The 19588-nt window shown below is 37.0% G+C and overlaps 1 protein-coding gene across 1 annotated transcript in view; it reads left to right on the plus strand.

Moving 5' to 3' along the window:
* Window positions 1-3563: 3563 nt before the first annotated feature.
* Window positions 3564-19588, plus strand: part of LOC107656135 (collagen alpha-1(XXI) chain) — a 20712-nt gene continuing 4687 nt past the window's right edge. Inside the window, exons 1-23 of the mRNA XM_016443852.1 lie at window positions 3564-3648; window positions 4076-4639; window positions 5354-5519; window positions 5664-5889; window positions 6312-6485; window positions 6639-6716; window positions 6921-6932; window positions 7031-7114; window positions 7233-7286; window positions 7366-7419; window positions 7493-7546; window positions 7631-7666; window positions 7801-7854; window positions 7948-8001; window positions 8180-8224; window positions 12647-12700; window positions 15134-15178; window positions 15587-15640; window positions 16372-16425; window positions 16658-16711; window positions 17694-17765; window positions 18554-18589; window positions 18943-18987. Coding sequence (XP_016299338.1) covers window positions 3564-3648; window positions 4076-4639; window positions 5354-5519; window positions 5664-5889; window positions 6312-6485; window positions 6639-6716; window positions 6921-6932; window positions 7031-7114; window positions 7233-7286; window positions 7366-7419; window positions 7493-7546; window positions 7631-7666; window positions 7801-7854; window positions 7948-8001; window positions 8180-8224; window positions 12647-12700; window positions 15134-15178; window positions 15587-15640; window positions 16372-16425; window positions 16658-16711; window positions 17694-17765; window positions 18554-18589; window positions 18943-18987 — 2154 coding nt within the window. The remainder of the gene's footprint in view (window positions 3649-4075; window positions 4640-5353; window positions 5520-5663; window positions 5890-6311; window positions 6486-6638; window positions 6717-6920; window positions 6933-7030; window positions 7115-7232; window positions 7287-7365; window positions 7420-7492; window positions 7547-7630; window positions 7667-7800; window positions 7855-7947; window positions 8002-8179; window positions 8225-12646; window positions 12701-15133; window positions 15179-15586; window positions 15641-16371; window positions 16426-16657; window positions 16712-17693; window positions 17766-18553; window positions 18590-18942; window positions 18988-19588) is intronic.

Raw genomic sequence — 19588 nt, forward strand, 5'->3', positions numbered from 1 at the left:
CACATAAAGTCACATTTACCTCAGAAAAAAACATATTTGGTGACCATAAACTCATTAGTCAGACAGAAAAATAAACTGTTGAGAGGGGCATTTTATATTTACCATAACATATTCATTATAATTTTTTACTGTTCTTCAATGTTTAATTTATATTTGAATAAATCCATCAAGTTTTTATGACAGCCACCATTTAAATGTTTATATATAAAAAAAAAACGAATTGAAGTAGAAATATTAATATGCAACTGTAACTTTCTTATTGTAATGTAATGTAATTTTAACCTTCAATATTATAGTAATGTTGTACCAACTGACTCTCATGTATATTTTACATTAGTTGAGAGATTTTTTTCCTTGAGAAAATTTGGCATGATCTGTAGCCTACCTGATATATATCCAAAATAATCGGCATTGAATCGGATCGAATCGAATTGGTAATTGAATCAAATCGCAAGCTTGTGAATTAGAATCGAATCGAATCGTGAAATCTGTGTCAAAACCCAGCCCTATAAAATGACTTCTAGAAATATGATATATATAAGACACTAGTTAATTTAATTACATTTATTTATGACAACAACAAAAAAAAGCGCAATAAAATAATTCTTCCGACAAATTACATAGTTCCATAGTGGCATACGCTCATTAATACATTATTCAATTAACCTCGACTCATGTCACGTTTAAGTGTTTTGTGTTAGATACTTGCTACTAGCAATGCTGTTTTTACACTTGACATAAAATGCTCAATATGTAACAAATGATTATAGATAACAAGCTGCTAAACAAGGACTATAATACAAGAAGGGTGTGAGTTAGTATCTAACGAATCTAACAACCATTGTAGTCCTTTATATACAGTGGCTTCAAATGTTTGATGTACAGTGTTGGGGGTAATATATTACAAGTAATGCGAGTTACGTAATCAGATTACTTTTTTCAAGTAACTAGTAAAGTAACGCATTACTTTTTTAATTTACAAGAAAATATCTGAGTTACTTTTTAAAAAAAGTAATGCCAGTTACTTTGTTTTCCCATTTATTGACTGACAGCTCTCCTGTCCCCGTATTGGGAGAAATCGGGAGTACAGAGGCGTTGTATGCGCTGTGTGAACATGATGTTACTGTAGTTCTAGACTAAATGTGAATGTGCATTAATTCATCCCACTCACAAAAAACAGATTTAGTATTCATCAAAATGAATTAAAACAGTGAAATGCAAACTCAGAATATGACGCAAACCTGCAATAATTAAATATGTTAAATAACACAAATGTATCTGTATTTTATTAACCAATATCTTTGCTGCTGACCTTTGATGATCCAGTTCAACCATACTAATAAGCAAAAATGACTTTAGAGAAACTAACAATTATGCTTTGTTTTTTTATTGCTGAAGAGTGTTTCTTCTCCTGTGTTCTACTGTACAGACGTGAATTTACTTTTGCTTCAGCCTGAGGTTTATTCATTACACTTTTTGGTGTGAAAGGGCTTTTATATTTGCTATAAGTAGAACTTCTTATATTAAAAACAATCAAGCCCTGCTTATATTTAAAAAGTAACGCGAAAGTAACGCAAAAGTAATATAACGCATTACTTTCCATAAAAAGTAACTAAGTAACGTAATTAGTTACTTTTTTATGGAGTAACGCAATATTGTAATGCATTACTTTTAAAAGTAACTTTCCCCAACACTGTTGATGTATATGACTGTGTAGTTGCGCCTCTTCAAATTATGTAAACCACAAGCTTGTTTTACTCATAAATCGAAAACCCCGAAGGAAATGGTGAGTTAATGTTGGCCTACAAGCGATGACGTCACGACAAGATGACGTTTTCAATCTCATGTGAGTGTATATTATGTAAAGCATATTTTTATGCACTTTTCAGTGTATTCGAGTAAATATGAGGGAAACATTTTTATTTTAATTTGTGAACTGATTGCAGTACCAGCATGACCCACTAGAGGTTCCCCAGACCCGAATTTAAGAACGCACGTGTGGGAAACCCTAGTTGTACTCAGTGTAAAGACCATTATATCCTTCAGAGGGCGACATTGTATAGCCGTGACATGATGCATATATTTCAACAAGCACTCTGCTTCACTAAGTTTTCAGGAACATGTAGAGTTAACGTTCAGCAAATATCATAACCAACCTCCCCAATACCACCATTTCCTTTCATATATTTTAGGACAAGCAGAAACTTTTCTCTTTCTTGAGATGCATGCCGCCTTTATTCCCACTGCTTTTCCACCCCGGATCCTCCACACAACAAATGTATCGTATTTCAGCATCATTACATCATATTAAAAACACTACACACCATTAAACTAAACTCACATGCTTCAGTTCACTTGTTTATGTCTCCTCTATTTTTGTCTAATGTGATTCCTCTTGTAACTGGAGGGGCCCACCTTTGATCCAAAATAGCTGTGCTAATATATAAATGTGTTTGAACAGCGGATATGTGTACAAGTCTGTGGTGTATAAATATATACAGCGGGACGTTTAGCAAAGCAACTCACAGGTTATTCCTTCCTCAGGTACTAATGTGGTTGGATGTGTTACTTTCTTTCTAAACATCTTTTTATTCATAAACAGGCCAATGGAGAATGATGGTGGTCCCTGAGGAGTTATTTCACAGTATTAGGATTCAATAGAAGGTGCCAACATCTGTGTTTAAGTATCTGGCCTAAACGGATGGAAACAAACTCTGTGCTACTGGAAGAATAAAGGCATAGTCTTCACTGTAACACAAAAGACATTGCACAGACAAGATGTTAATGTAACTCAATGCATGACGGCAGAGAAAATAAAGACTTTTTGGACTGCGTTATTTGTGGAATGGGCCTTGGGATTGGAGGCTCGGAGCCATTTGGCTTGACTTTCTTTGAAGATGGTTTTGTGGAGGGTTAAACCCGTACTCCTCCCTCTCTCTGATGCCTGTCGCTCTTTCATTCTGCCCAGGAAAGGCTGTACGTCACTGTGGGTGCAGATATAAAATAGTCTTTGGCTGTATCTTGCCATCTGCACACTGCTTCTGTAGCACTGGACTGTAATTCATGTCAGTGATGAGAGCATTTTTAGCTCTTGTCTTGTAACGTGTTGGTGGCGACGTGTTGGTGTTTAAACTTGTGGATATCCAGGATTCACATTGCTGGTGAGAGAATAGTTTATTATTTTAGTGTTTTTTTGTTTTGTTTGTTTACTTGTTTATAGGAATATTTGATGTGTTCTCAGTTTAACTTTTCTAAGGGCCATGGTGTTATGTTAAGGGCCATATGTAATCATGGCAACAATATGTTTTGGATGCATTTGTTAAAATAACTTATCAAAATTGGTGTTATCATTTGTTCATTGAATCATGGTACTACTAAAGTACCTATTTGTATGTGCAAATTCAGAATTTTAAATAATAAGTAAATAACTAAATTATATATTATTTATATATAATTATGTATGATATATTTAGATGTATAGATAGATGTAGATAATTAACACAAATTTTAATATTTCTTTCCAGGCATTTTCTAACTGCTGCTTGGCTTCGTGTTGCTATACCATGCGGACATGGATGTTTTCTTCACTGATTGTTTGTGTTTTGTTGCCGCACATCAGTGGATTCCAGCAAGAGGACACTCAAGCTGGTTTGTCATCTTAGTCTTGTACTTTATAATGTATTAGTCAAATGGTTTAAACCATTGAACATGTTAACAGTATAAAGCAACACTCTTAAGGCATTCCTGTAGCTCAAACAGTAGAGCATGGCACTAGCAACGCCAAGGTCATGGGTTTAATTTTCAGGGAATGCATGAACTGGTAAAACCTTAAAAGCAATGTAAATCTCTTTGGAATTAATGCATCTGCCAAATGCATAAATGTAAATGAATACACTTGAGAAAATAACTTTTGTAATACGTATTCAGTCATTCTTGTGTAATTCGAGCATTTAGTTGAGATGCCAGGCAAAAAGTGGACCAATGTACCTGACTTTACTCTACATTTGTTCAAGAATTGTAACCGAGCTTGGTCTGCATGTGGACCCTATGGGCAAATGTTTTCCTGGGCTTGCAGGTTGCAGCACAACTCCCAATGACCTTGCGTTCATCATCGATGGGTCCTCGAGCTTGGGGATCCCTAATTTTGAAACTGCCAAGCGTTGGCTCATCAACATCACCAGTGGCTTTGACGTGAGCACCAGGCACACTCAGGTAGCAGTTGTCCAGTACAGTGACACCCCTCGACTGGAGATTCCTCTGGGAAAGCATGAGAACAGCCAGGAACTCATCGAGGACATCACCTCCATCTCATACCTGGGGGGCAACACACGGACCGGCCGTGCCATCAAGTTCGCCACAGACCATGTCTTCGGGATGCCTAACCGCACATCCCAGTCTCCCAGAAACCGCATCGCCGTGGTTCTCACCGATGGGCGTTCTCAGGATGACGTTGAGGATGCAGCCATGGAGGCCAGGGCACAGAATATTGTTCTGTTTGCAGTCGGTGTAGGAAATGAGATCACTAACTCTGAGTTGGTGTCTGTGGCCAACAAGCCACCTTCAACTTACGTGCTACACGTGGAGGATTATAACTCCATTGCAAACATATGGGACCTGATGGAGCAGAAACTGTGTGAGGGTGAGTCGTGCTAGACTTTGGAGCATATTTTTGTCTAGGACCAGTGACATTAGAGACATTACATGGATGTAATCTTTGGGGCCCAATGCATCTGTTTAATCCTGAAGATAAACTGTTGGTCATCATTAGCAATGACTAAGCAAAGAATATTAAGTGACAAGATACTTACAGACCTTTGGAAATTCAATCTTTGGACTGGTGTCTGTTTAATGCTATATGGTTAAGCACTGGCATCTATTTCCAGTTGTTTCATTGAGTGTATGCTAATTTGTTATCTTTTTTATTGCTCAAATTCAGACTTTTACAGATCAACTTTGTCTCAGATGTTTCTCCTCCCTTAGGAGGAATACAAATGAGATAGCAGTTCAGATTTGGTCTGTATTTACATTCGATGAGTTTGTATCTGTTATCTTCATATCTAATGAGATCACTGACTTTTGATTGCAGACTTTGGTGTCTTGGCAAATAAGAGCACAGTTTTGAGATTTTGTTGCGATCTCTTTTGAAAAACTTAGAATCTGGTAATTTAAGTGTTCATTTGCTTTCTATTTTATCTCATTGCTGTCTATGAGAAACAACTGAGATTTCAAAAGATTTCTTATTCGGTTTTTATTTTCTGGTGATCTAAACACACTTTGATTCAAAGCATTACACAACAGTTGAAGTGCAACTGAAATGTTTGTGAATTGAGCAATTACATTCTCTCATTCGCAGAGTCGGTGTGTCCGACACGGATCCCTGGGACGGTGAACGATCAGAAGGGCTTTGATTTAATGAGCCTGATGAAGATCGAGCAGGTGGCTCAGAAGGTTCAGGGCTCTTTGATGTCAGAGAGAGCGTCACAGCTCAGCCCTCGTATGGACATCACCCACAACACCAGGTGATTTTTGCTTTACCGCATCTATAGTTCATGATATGCACTGCATTGTTTGTGTTCTTGCACATGTTGAAGTGTTAGAATTATGTAAATTGTTGTGGTTGGAGAATTCAGGCTACTTTGACCTTCACTTGGTGTTCCTCACAGAGAGATCTTTCCAGAAGGCCTTCCACCAGCTTTTGTGTTTGTGGCCACTCTGCGCTTGAAGAACCCAGCTCACTGGATGAAGTTTGACCTGTTAAGAGTGTTATCTCAAGACGGGGTTAAGCAGATTGCTGTGACTGTGAACGGAGCAGACAAATCGGTCACTTTCACCTGCACCAGCACTCTGAAGAAAGAGCAGACAGTCATATTTAATGACCGAGGCATCAAGGTCTCTGAAATATCACTCTTAAATCTCATAAAAAAATAAAAAAAAAACATTGGCTGTTGGCGCCGATAGCCTTGTGGGCAGCGTGCCGACATGTAGCACTGTTGCGCTTCGAGCGTCCCGAGTTCGAGTCCCGGCTTGCGGACCTCGCCCAATCTCGTTCCCCTTGACTCTCCCACATCATTTCCTGTCACCTACTGTCCTATTGAAATAAAGGCATAAAATGCCAAAAGTAAATCTTTAAAAAAACAAAAAAACATTGGCTGCATCCCAATTCACTGATATCTGTGCTAAACAGTATGCAAGATTAGAATGATTGCATCCCATATCCCATAGTGTGTTGCTATTATTAAAATGTCTATACAATAAGAATATCAATGTGTATGTGTTTATGTCTTTTGCTAATATGATTTATGTCCCTGTAGAGGCTCTTTGACACGGATTGGCATCAGCTGAAGTTCCTGGTGAAGCCCAAACGCATCACTTGTTTCGTAGACGGTGCATACGTGGAGGAGCAGCTCCTAGATGCAGTTGTTCCCATCTACATTAATGGAAAGACTCAAGTCGCCAAGAAAATTAATATTGAGACTACAGTCCCTGTGAGTGATTCCAATGTTTTATTGCTATTTTCGACTCCTGCCTGATCACAAGTTTATATGTACCAAACTAAGTGAAACTTGGAAGACTGATCGTTTGCTACCACAAAAATCCAGATCATAAAATTTCTGTTGTGTTTTGTGTTTCTTTATCAGATAGTGCTGCAGAAGTTGCGGATCTACTGTGATCCCCAGCAAAGTGAGCGAGAGACAGCATGTGAAATTTACTCTGTGGTAAGACTGGTTTGCTGTTGGTCTTGCTAGCCAAGTTGTTCACCATCAAAAGCTAGTTTGTGTCGACCAGCATGGTGTTTCTATTTTTTTTTAGAGAATGTTGATACAGAAACATCTTGTCACGTCTTGTATAAATCATGTTATCTGCTTCCAGGGATTTCCTTCCCACTTTAATTTATCTTTCTCTGTTTGTTTTTTTAACAGGATGATGACAGGGTAAGTTACCAGCATTACTATTCTTGCTTTTTAAAATGTTTAATTTGATTGGTGATTGGTTTAGTTTATGCTTTATGTGCAATGTGTTATATTCCCAGTGTCCTTCGGATCGCTCTCCTGCTGTAGAAGGTTGCGATTGTCCAAGTGGTAAACCTGGTCTTCCCGGTCTACCTGGGCCTATGGTGAGACATTTTTTTAAAACTATGCATTCTAATGGATTGGCAGGCAAACTTGCTGGGGTCTTTTGCTTGTTTGGGACATCTGATTAAAACACATATTTAACTAATTGTTTGAATGTAGGGTTTCAGAGGGGAGAAAGGCAGAGAAGGACCTCCTGGCCCTGATGGTAAACCTGTAAGTACAGCCGAATCATTAGTGGCGTTCATCATAAGGTTTGGACGTGTGTAATCACCATGATCTGTTTGTCCACCAGGGGAAACCAGGAGAAAAGGGAGCATCTGGAGAGCCTGGTCGAGATGGACAGAAAGTGAGTGAAACATCAAGAACATTCTCTGATAACCTCAAAGCTTTACGTTAATATTTTATTCTTCCATTTACAGGGTGAAGCAGGTGAACCAGGACAAAAGGGGGAGCGAGGGCTGGAAGGACCCAAAGTATGTAGATTTTGAGATTTTCATTGTCATTGAAATTATAAATATATATTGGCTTGCATAATTCTTCCCCCAATCTTTTAATAGGGAGAAATGGGACCACCAGGGCCTTCAGGACCAACAGTGAGTCTCAATCTTTCTGATCAATTAATCTGAATTTTTCTGTTGTTATGTTTAAAGTGTTTATGTGCAAAAAGTTTCTCTTTAGTAAGCAAAAACTACAATGACTGAAATCATTCCCTTAAAATCTCTTCTAGGGCACTGGCTTTTCCAAATTGGATTTAGATGACTTGGGAATTCAAGGAAGCAAGGTAAAACACAATACATCCTATTAAATCTATTGAAAATGACTGGAAATGATTACCAAACATTTTTTTTTAATGCAAACTATTGTGACCTTACAGGGAATCCCAGGAGAACCAGGGGAAATGGGGCCACCCGGAAAACCTGGAATGAATGTAAGAAATCTACTTTTAGCATCTACTTATGAATGTTCAGTACTGTTCATTGATGATCATTAACAGTTTTATCCCACTTTACAGTATTCTATTTTAAATTAAAGTAAAAAAAAAAAAAAAAAGGTCTTTAAAAAGTCTTTAATTAAAGAAGGTCTTCTTTATTCTCTTTACTCTGCAGGGAGAACCTGGGAAACCTGGTCTACCTGGACTTGCTGGTCCCAAGGTAAGACTCATCCTGACTCATCCAAAACTCTGATAATTCAACTACCACTACTCCTGTAATCATAATTAATCACAACCAGGGATGCTTTTCTAGACCCTGTGGGGATGGAGGCATATTAAAAGCAGCTTTTAAAAAGGCAGCAGCCTCCAACCCCGTTTTTTCTTCTTTCCAGTACAAATATCTAAACAATTATAGATCAATATACATTTACATGAGTAGCAAGATGACTTAAGAAGACTTGTTTTCTGATAGATTTGTCGAAGTTAAGTGAGTTTATGCTTAAATGAGAACAAAAATACCTGCCAATGGTGTAGAAACATAAACTTGCTTTTCTTTTGGATTAAGATATTTCTTAGCCCATTGGAATACATTTTGTCTTGTTTCAAGCAGAAGCCCACTTTATTGTGATAAGTTCATCATAAATTTATCTTACATCTCTATGCTTTTAAAGCGAATGTCTCTTGATTTAAGAATGCTTAGATGATTTGTAAATCACTGGCTTTGGTTCCATAGGAAGGAAATGCTACTATACATCAGAACCTTGCCATTTTCAATCAGCACTGCTTGTTTTCTGTCAGCTGTGCATGAGAAAGAATTCACTTCCTGTGTCAATACAATAGAAAATAATGCACTTTTTTTGTGGCGTATATTTTTAGGGAAACCCCACCCATTATATATTTGATCCTGTACCCCATGAATCTAAGTGATTTTCATGACTTCTGTCTTGTTTTTGAAGTTCATGAGAATCCGTGGAGTTGTTTTCCTGTACTAGCACACAACATAGGCAGGCAACCCTAGACAGTTTCACCTTCACACCCAGAATTTTGAAGTATTTAAAGCAGCACAGGGTGTAAACCATCAGATGTGTTAGGGATACTATCAGACATCCTCTCACATGAGAAAGTCCTGGATTATTTTAAGCACAAGGGCATATTTGTGGCCTTGTTGTCTATCCTTTTTATCCGCCTCTCTAACATTTTTCTTAGCTTTTTGCCAGCAGCAGACTGTCGTCTTGCCCAAAGGTCTATGTATAGCGACTTAAACACCCAGATTACGATGGGCCAATGACACAGTACACATCATGAGCTGCTCTCTGCTCTAGATGAATATAAGGTCACATGCCAGCCAAATTACTATGTGCTGGTTACATATTACATCAGCTAAGATTTAGCGTTAGTGTAGTTGAATACTGTGGTATAATGATAAATAACAGATGAATGTTGCTTTATGAAGTTCATGTATCGTGGCAAAGCTCATTTTCACCAGGATGTTGACACTTCATAAAAATAAACTAGCACCTAGCAATAATATTTGGGAATGCCACCATGAATATTAAAAACACATTCGATGAATCTTGTACACTTCTAGTGTTGTAGGTCAACCCAGATGAGATCTTTAGTGCTCAGATGTTGCTCTTTTATAGCTCATGAGACTTCCTAAACACACTCTTTTCAGGAATTTTCACTTACCATCAACTTTGTCTCAGATATTTCTCTTTGAGTGTCTTGATAGATATGACAATAGAAACAAATGAACTGTTGATGAGTGGTGATAATTTGGTAATTTAGATAATTTAGTTTTAGAATAATTTGTTGAGCTCATATAGAGATCTATAACGTCTGATTGCAGTTTGAGACATTTTTGGAAAATGTATATAATATTTATTATTATGATTATAATATACTGCAGTGTGGTTTGAGCAAATGAGTTGAGTTTTTTAGACATAAATTGGGAGTCTGTCACTCAGATCTATTTTCAGGATACTGCATCTGTCTCAGCATCTGCGTGCCACCCGTTCTCTGAAAATTAGTGCCGCCCTGCCATTTACTGCCCCATTAAATCAAGCCTGTTTATCAGTACAGGGCTTTGATTTGACTCTTGGCGACACTCGATGTTTGTTCAGGTTTGGATGTGGCTTGGTTTGAAAGATGTGACATTTAGATTTTGTTCCACAAAGCTATAAAATAACCTTTAAAGCATTGGAAACACGTTTGTTTATGTTCACTGAAATGATCTAACTTATACAAAATGATTTATAGAATCTTTAACATCCTTTTTTCAGTGCTCACTCTTGCTTAAATTAATGATACTTTGGTTTTTTGATAGATTATTGTTAAATTGAAATGATGCAAATCTCTTTAAGCACTAGAACTGTGCAGTCTGTAGCATTTAAGCTTTGTAAACTCGTTGTTGCTCTATTGTGCATTTTAGAACTTTGATAAGAAACTGTCTTCCAGTTGTACGCTTATACATTCATAAAGGGCCATGGCTAGCATAGCATGAGACTTGAAAATTGGACAGGATCGGTATTATCATGTTTGCTAGTTTTCGTTATTAAGTCCCGGCCTTCCCACTTTGGATCTGAGACAGAATTGCTCGCTTTAGCGGTAACACCAGGTTTCCCCAGACCACTAAGGGATGATTAGTTAACCAAAACTCGGTTTCATGTGGTCTGCCAGAAGAGAGCTCCCTCGTAAGGGTGGGTTTCCCGCAGCACAAGTGGTGCCGCCAACCCTGGAAACAGCCTTTAATCATGACATGCAGACATACATGCATATGGACTGTTAAAAGAAACTGAAACACACAGACCCCAGAACCCAAGAACAACTTGTGACTACGTTGATTATGAGTTTATTTGAATCGAAATGGGTCATTACTTACGTTTCACCTGCATCAAACGTTCAGTGCACGCACAAAAACTGCCTCCAAACGGTTAAAAGAGATGTGGAATCTCATAAATTCCTTTTAATTGGCCTTCTCCTGGATATAATTGCAGAGCGACGGTATAAGGTACAATTATTGTTTGTCATGTTTCGAAAGCATGCTTTGTGTGAGGTCTTTTCAAATGTCAGAGCTTCAGGGTAAAGTCTATATGTGCATGTATTTAAGTGAGTACAGTAAGAGAACGCCTGGGAGATAAACTGTTATTTGACCAAACATTTTATAATATACAGACTAGCCCATGCATTTTACATTAAAACTAAGCACGTTTTATTAGGACTGTGTTCAGAATTGAATACTAGCATACTGCACAGTAGTGCTTGTTTAAAAAAAAATATATAATATGCTACTTTAACGCATGACCTCGCTACATTGTTGGTTAAATTCAGAAAGAATTAATATCATCTCAGAAATAAAACACATTGTCATTCATTTTCAGATCAGTGAGGCCTACGATCAATCAGTTCCAAAATAAAATACAAAACCGAAATACAAAACCTGTGCTAACTGAAATAAAACAAGATGACAAAAAAAAAGATTGATTTCAATAAATGGAAAAACTATAGCATAACAAGAACTTTGTAAGCAATTTTTTGTGGGTCGGCCATTTTTTGTTTCACCCTGTGTGAGCAAAGTCACTAATTTTTAGTCCAATGCGATAACTTTAACTAGTATTTTCGTGGGGGAAAAAAACCTCTCTAGGTCAAAATGACTGGAAAACATCATGAGGGTTAAAGTATTTTATTATTTGCATGGCTACAAAAATCAAAGAAAATTCAAATGTACAGTTCACAAAATTCACAGTATGCATACTGCGTGTGCACATAAATAATATTAGCCTGCTACCCTACAAAGCCAAAACTACTACTGGAAATGGCAAAAAATAAAATGTCTTAAATGTTTTTTCCCACCCTTTATTTAAATATTAGTACTATTCACACACTTTTTCCCTCTAACTTTGTAAATCATAGCCTAAGAGAGGCGATTTTAGACTAAATGTGTAGTTACACTGTTTGCCTTTGTATGGCAGTGTGGTACAGCAGTGTGTTTTTCTGAACATATCCCATGCCCCATGCAAAATGTGGGATGTTACATATTTTCTGTCAGGTGTGTTTCACCATACACAAATTACATGCACATGTAACCAGGAACATGCTATTTTTGAATTCACATGATGGCCAGCCACAGCCCAGCATCTCGGGAAAGGAGGACATCTCTTACCAGCATTCCCACATGTGCATGGCTTGTAATTTAGCACTTCAGAAAGTGCAAAAAAGTCTTTAGATAAGCTCCCTTTACAGTTAGGTGTAACATGTTTAGATTTTAATGACAGACTGTCTCAAATTTCATACTTACTTTACAATTAAGATGCGTGCATATTTAACTTCTCAGTGCTTAATTTCTCTTCATGTAATTAGTATGTAAAAAAAATGTAACCCAAATTGGAACTGCAGAACTCTAATTATATCTGCAATTAGTGGAATGTACCATGATTATTTAAGGCAAAGTGATACTCTTTACCTACAGCTTACCACATTTCCCGTTTCTAAAAATATGTGTGATACTGTATGTGTGAACTATTCAAAAGAAAAAAATGGTTTAGAATATCTTTAAAAATCAGTAAATGTGTGATAGTTTCTTCTTTTGATTCTGAGGTGCAATATGTGTTTCTAACCAATTTTATTTTATTTTTTTATTTAGGGAGAGAAAGGAGATGTTGGTGCGGCAGCATCAGATGGACAAGCAGGAATCCCTGTGAGTTTATTTTTTCATCTTATTGTTTTTTGTGTTCCTTGTTCTTTTTTTCCACCTCAGTTTTAGTTCTTTAGGTTTAGTTAAAAAACTTCAGTTGCTTTGAAAATATAGTTTTCTATAGAATAATTTCTATAGAAATGATAGAAAACATTCAGTTTGATTGGTAAGGCATCAAACATCTGCGGCCACAATGTCATGAACCAATAAAATTCTAGTTCAGTTTTTAGGAATATATCAACTGCTTTTCTGTGAAGCTTTTGCAGTCGAACTCCATTCTGGAAACTTTGCTTTGAAGTCACTTCCATTTCATTTTCATGACTTATTTCAAGCTCTAGTTCACAGGTTGGCTCGATTTAGACTTTCTGTTGATTTATGATGTTGACATATTTAATCACATATTTATGTGATGAGATTGACTGGGTCATAGTGAAAGGGCACTATGTAGAGTTTATTGTGTGATGTTTCTGGTGGAAGGGATCCTGTCAAATGGTTTGCTGGGAGCCCTACAGATTTGTGGTGTGCTGCTAACTCTAGATTTGGAAATGATGAAACCACAGTGTTTACTAATCCCAGAATACATCACTGAGATGTAGAGTAGCAGATGATACACGTATATAGTCAACATCAGCTCTGTTTATGCTCTAGATGTTGTTTAAAGTCATCCTGCTTCATTACCAAGCACGCACATGTAAAAACTGCAACTCTGACTATGAGGAAGGAAAACACTTCTTTAACGCAACAGACAAAGCCTTAGTCAGTCTTATTTCAAAATGCCTCAGAAGCTGAGACAGACTCATTTTGAGGCCTCTATAGGGTCCAAGTCGAAAAGCTAACAAAAACGTATTGTTTTACATAAGGTTTTTTTTATTCTTACTCTTTTTTCTTTTTTTTTAACCACTGGTTTTAAATTTGAAAGGCCAGGCCTGCTGACCCAAGTTGCTTTTAAGTGTTGCTTTTTTAGTGAAATATTGAAAATATTCTTTGTTTGATCTCCTTAATTGATTAGCTCAAATTAATTCATGAAACTGCAACTTGAAACAACAGCGATGTGCCAGTTTGTTCTTTAAACTAAAAGATGCAATGGATGTCTTTGTTGTCTTTGATGTCAAAATGTCTTTGTTCTCATCTTAACTTGTATCTTGCACATGAGATGGGCAGGAAGAGCATGACATTAACTGCTGATGATCTGCAAAGTTTCATGATCGCGGGTTGCAAGGGTGTCACTTCTGGAGAATGAGATCATGATTTCTGATTTCTGCATTCTTTTATTAGCAGCTTCTTTGTAAGGCGAGCATCACTTGTCACACAATTCCTCTGCATTTTGCTTATTCTTCCTGTCAGTGATATGAACATAGCCCTTTTTTTTATCTTGCTGCTATATATTTCAGCATGAGGAGTGTTGGTAGATGGTTTCAATCCAAAGCTAATTTAAAGTGACTTCAGATTGTTTATGCTTTTAACTAAAGTCAGTTTTCATTTTTATTTCAGCTAATGACTTGAAGTGATGTGGTTTAGGCCTCAGTGTAAATATTTAGATATCCTTGGCTTAGTTTGATATAGTAAGTGCTCCCTTTTGGGGTAACGTTTTGGCAAGCACACAATTCTTCCCAGTTCCAAGCCCAGATGTTGAGAGCAGCCCTATGGAAACTTTTAGGAAGACATCTGTCTAGTGTCATGTGATTAATATAACAGTTAATACACCCCTCCCTCTTTTTGAGGTTGTGGTGAACCTCTGAATGTTCTCATTTCTCGTTCTTTCCTGCAGAACCGTTTTATTTTGGACGATTCGTGCACACAGAGCAGGTGGAGACAGCGGTATTTTTTTAGTAACCGATTCCTTAATGTCAATAAATTCTCTAGTGCACTCACTAGAGGTCAGCTGGTTTTCTGCACGTCTCCATTTCCTTCTGTCTGTCTCTCTATCTCTGCAATCTCTTTTATGTCTGTTGCAACATGCACTGTATGGAAACTTTGCAGAGGAACATTTGCTGTTTGATTGAAAACTTTTACACTCATTCATTTCACAAGTCGTTTGGGTTGTGCTTCCTGTTTATGGCCAATTAAACTGGCTCATTTGAAAGAAAAATGTACAAGATTATGGGATCCTTGAAATCTGGTGCAGGAAACGGGACGTATCAGCGGTGGATGGTTGTAGGTGTGGTGATTTATGCCTCTCTTTTATCTTTAATCATAAACTCTCATGTAAACTGCTCTAATGAAAGAATACGTGCTTGCCAGTACATTGGATGGGTTACAGTGTGGCTTGGCAATGATACAGAAAGGCAGCACTTGGTAAGTAAACAGGCAATAGTGGCAGTAAAAGGTGCCGCCAGCATGTTAAGCCTGTGTTTCAGACTGGATCCTTTGTAGTTGTGTATTTCAATCACTGTACCAAATCTGTACAGATAGAATGCTTTTTGTGTTTTTCTTTAGGGTATGCAGGGGCTTCCTGGAGAGATAGGCCCTCCTGGACCTCAAGTAAGAACCCAGATTAATCATAAAATATAAAAATGATTAAATATAATAAAATATCATATGTTTCTTAAGCAGCAAATCAGCATATTACAATGATTTCTGAAAGATCATGTGACACTGAAGACTAGAGTAATGATGCTGAAAATGCAGCTTTGCATCACAGAAATAAATTACATTTTAAAACGTATTAAAACAAAAAATGGTTATATTAATTTGTAATAATATTTCATTATATTACAGTTTTTACTGTATTTTTGATCAAATAAATGCAGCCTCTCTGAGCAAAAGAGACTTATTTCAAAAACATTTTAAAAAGGCTTACCTACTCCCAACTTTGGACAGTAGTCATTTGGAGAATATTGATTTTGTCACAGCTTTTGTGCTTTTTTATAACAAAAATGATTTCGACAGGGTGAGCGTGGGATGCCAGGACCGGCAGGTTTTACTGGACCAACAGGACAGCAGGTACAATATCTCATAATTTTACATGCAGTAACTATTTAGGTTGTTTATCAAGGCCTCTAATTTTGAGCAAGATGTCAAGTTTGATTTGTTCTTAAACTAAATCAGGTGGCTATTAAATTATTTTAAGAAATTAGACTTAAGATGATATTAAAGATGCTTAAATAATCTAAACTATTAAAAGAAAGACTCCAACCATACCTGCGAACCAGAATATCATAGAGATTTTGTGGTGTCACACTCTTTGTAACTACCCAGCAACCACCTTGAACATCGTAACAACCATATAGCAACCCACTCATAAAACTTCACCAACCACATAGCGAAACTGTGCCAACCACCCAGAACACCCTAGCTCTGTGGTGATGAGTTTGACACGGGTTGGCACCACTCACGTTTTATTCAGAAAATGTGAAAATCTAGTTTCCAACAGCAGTGGTAAATGATTTATTTTTTAAAGGTGAAGTGCGGCCCAAACCCACGTCATTGGTTAATGTTACCAGGTTCATGTGAAACCAGAACGGTTCGATTTGTACCAAAGTGTTTAAACTTTCTGAGAAATGTACCTACGAATGACTTTCTTATTGTTGTCTTTGCACATTAAAACTGACATAGGCTAAGAAAAACAAATGCACAAAATGTTGATGGTTATCATTGGAAGAGATACGGCAAATGAATATCTTAGGCTTGAATTATTAATGTTTGTCATACTGAAGAGTTGTCTTTAATTCTAGGGACCCCCAGGCCCAGTTGGCCCACCTGGCATAGAAGGTCCTCCAGGTCCAAAAGTAAGTCATCCCAGCTATGTGCAGTTTATTGTATATTTAGCATTCATTTGCATTTTTTGTGAAGTGATAAATACATGAAATGTAAAGAAATGTATTCTTGAATTTTTTTTTCAAAGAAAAATTTATTTAGCAAGGATGCATTAAATTGATCAAAAGTGAAAACAATTTGTATTTTTTTATGTCACGTCTTAGCATTTTATTGAAATGGAGTGAAACCCTTATTTGTTGACAGGGGAATTTTGGCTCTCGCGGACAGGATGGGCTCCCTGGGCCACCTGGTGCTAAAGTGAGTGAGCTAAGGGAGGGGGATTTCCACACATAAAGGTCTGAAAATACCAAAAGGGTCTGGCTGCAGCCTTGCACTTGCACTCTCAGACTTGCATTCTCAGACTTGCACTCTCAGACACTTGCACTTCCGCTAGCGACGTCACTTGCAGTCTTTATTTTTTTATTTTGTTCTATATATTTATTATTTTTGTTTGAATCTCTCAGTGCAAGGCTGCAGCCAGACCCTTCTCCAAAATACGATATTATCTCTTTCAGTGACATACCTGCCACTTCCTCAGCCGGCTTCAGGAAATAACTTTGAATAGCAGATGCTATATTAAGCCTCTATCGAGTCATTATGTTGAGAAACCTTTAATTCACTTTACATAAGTTATACTGGTTGGGAGCCAACAGTTAACAAGTAAAATGCTGAAGACAAAATAGTTATGAGAGGAAGGTTTCTAATGTAGGCCTGCAAAAGCCGAAGCTGAGAGACTTTTCGAGAGTGTGAAAAGGTTGCAATTTTTATTTCATTGCATTTATTTCACCACCTTCCACATTAAGCAGAAAAGTTCTGTTTTAAAGTGTCAGTTCACCCAGAAATGAAAAGTAGTCTGTATTGTGCACTATTCCATATCTTCTAATGCCATACATTAGGTATATGACAAAAACAGACTGAAATGTATACTTAACAAAATTATAAACGCAACACTTTTGTTTTTGCCCCCATTTTTCATGAGCTGAACTCAAAGATTTCGGACTTTTTCTATGTACACAAAAGGCCTATTTCTCTCAAATATTGTCAAAAACAAAAGTGTTGCGTTTTTAATTTTGTTCAGTGTATGTTTTTTTTTTCAATAAGAAATGTCTAGCAGTGATATTGAGTATGCTATGTCTATAATCTAATTAAATGAATCCTGTCATTAAGTATAGTGATGTTGCACAAGAAAACAGTCTATACTGAGATTTATAAGAGTGTGTGTGCATGCATGTATCCACAGGGTTCAGATGGAGAGCACGGCATTCAAGGTCCCCCTGGCATTAGAGGTCTGCCAGGGTTTAAAGGTCATAAGGTACGTCCATCTTCAACCTAAACCTAGCCTGAATTAGCATCTGTCTTGCTTTAGAGGGTTTAATGAAGATGTGCATATACAATGGATGCAATTATACAATAGGTTGCATTAGAAATAGTCAATAATCGAAAAAGAAAAAAATGTAGGATGTGGACTTGGTTCTGTGCATCAGTTGTGTGAATTTGAGATGTGGACGTTGCACTTGCAGTTTAAGCAGAATAATACTGTATGTCACAAGAAGTCTGTGGTTTTCACTGGAAGATTCAGTTATGATTATAATGTGCATTTATAAAATAGATAGGGTGAATTTTCGTTTGACATCACAAATTCACTAAAATTCACAGAATTCTGTCTTTTTTCCCTCTCTTTCAACCCTTACTATGTGAATACTACACTCGATTTAATGAACAATATCACATTATTCATTCCAGAAATGTAAATTTTTCCTTCCAAATTCTCACTAGCATTTTTTCACAGCCTATTTTCATGGTGGTGCTTTAAAACTTTAGGTTTCTTCTCTTTTCTTCACTTTGAATCTTTTGCAGTGGGAATGTTTCTTAAGTAGGGAAACACAATAGGCAGATTACTTTATTTTTCAACCAAAAAATGATCAAAAGTGTGGAATTTTAAATGTAAATTCAGTGATTCAATTCACTCAGCAAATGACTGTTTTTGGTTAATGCGACCTCTATGTATGTACTGTACGCTTGTGCACTTTAATGTATTATTAAAAATATTCTTAGTTTCATCACTATTAAATGCCAATTCTCCTACGCTTGTATTTGCAGGGTGACTCAGGATCATCTGGACCAAAGGGAACTCAGGTACCGTGACTGCTTAGTGATGAGCGACAGCTTTGACATTTGATTTCTCACGTCTCTTTACATGGTACTTGAACATAGTTTGTGAGAGAAAGAGAAAAGAGGAAGTAAAAAAAAAAGGTGTTAAACTGCTAGCAAAATTTTTGCTAACAGGAATTCCGACCTACGTAAGACACACACACTACTAATGTTTTTATTCAGCGGTCAGGGTCAAAATGTTGTAAACAAAGTACCACACAACATACCAGCTGGTCCAGGCTGCTTTTACTAGTTAATGCTGATCTAGATCGTGGATAGGCACAATCATGGAAAACAAAAGAAACTGGTTGAGTATGTTATTGCATCTCTCTTGCCAGGGTGAGAAAGGAAACCAGGGAGAACCTGGAGTCACTGGAAAACATGTACGTAACAGTCTTTATGCTTCATTAGTGTTGTTTCTAATGCAAGTGTACTTCTCGTTATGGATTTTAATAAACCCGTAAAACCTACGCATTGAACTTTGAAACCCAACTTGGCCCACAGTGCTTGTGCAATGGAAAGGAAAACATCCCACAGACTTACTTTAAAGAGAGAATCATATCTAGAAACTTGAATATCATACAGAATATCATAAGATTTTCTTTTTTGAAAGAAATGAATGCTTCTGTTCAGCAAGGAGGCTTTAAATTGATCAAAAGCAACAGTAAAGACATTGGCAATGTTACAAAAGATTTCTATTTCAGATAAATCCTGTTCTTCTAAACTTTCTGTTCATCAAAGAACATAATGATAAATGTTTCTTGAGCAGCAAATCAAGACTTCTTTCAAAAACATGAAAAAAATGTACATATGAATGCCTAAATGTGATGTGTGTAAATACAGAGTTCTGGCATGAAACTCTAGATGACACAGTCCGATAGGTCTAACTCAATCTGACCTAATGACCTCATTATCACATGGCACAGCTGATTGGTTCTCTCCTGTATCGGTAGCCAATGAGCTCGCTGCTCAACATTCAAATAT

Source organism: Sinocyclocheilus anshuiensis, unplaced genomic scaffold (genome assembly GCF_001515605.1).
Source record: "Sinocyclocheilus anshuiensis isolate Anshui unplaced genomic scaffold, SAMN03320099.WGS_v1.1 scaffold1803, whole genome shotgun sequence".
NCBI lineage: Eukaryota > Metazoa > Chordata > Actinopteri > Cypriniformes > Cyprinidae > Sinocyclocheilus > Sinocyclocheilus anshuiensis.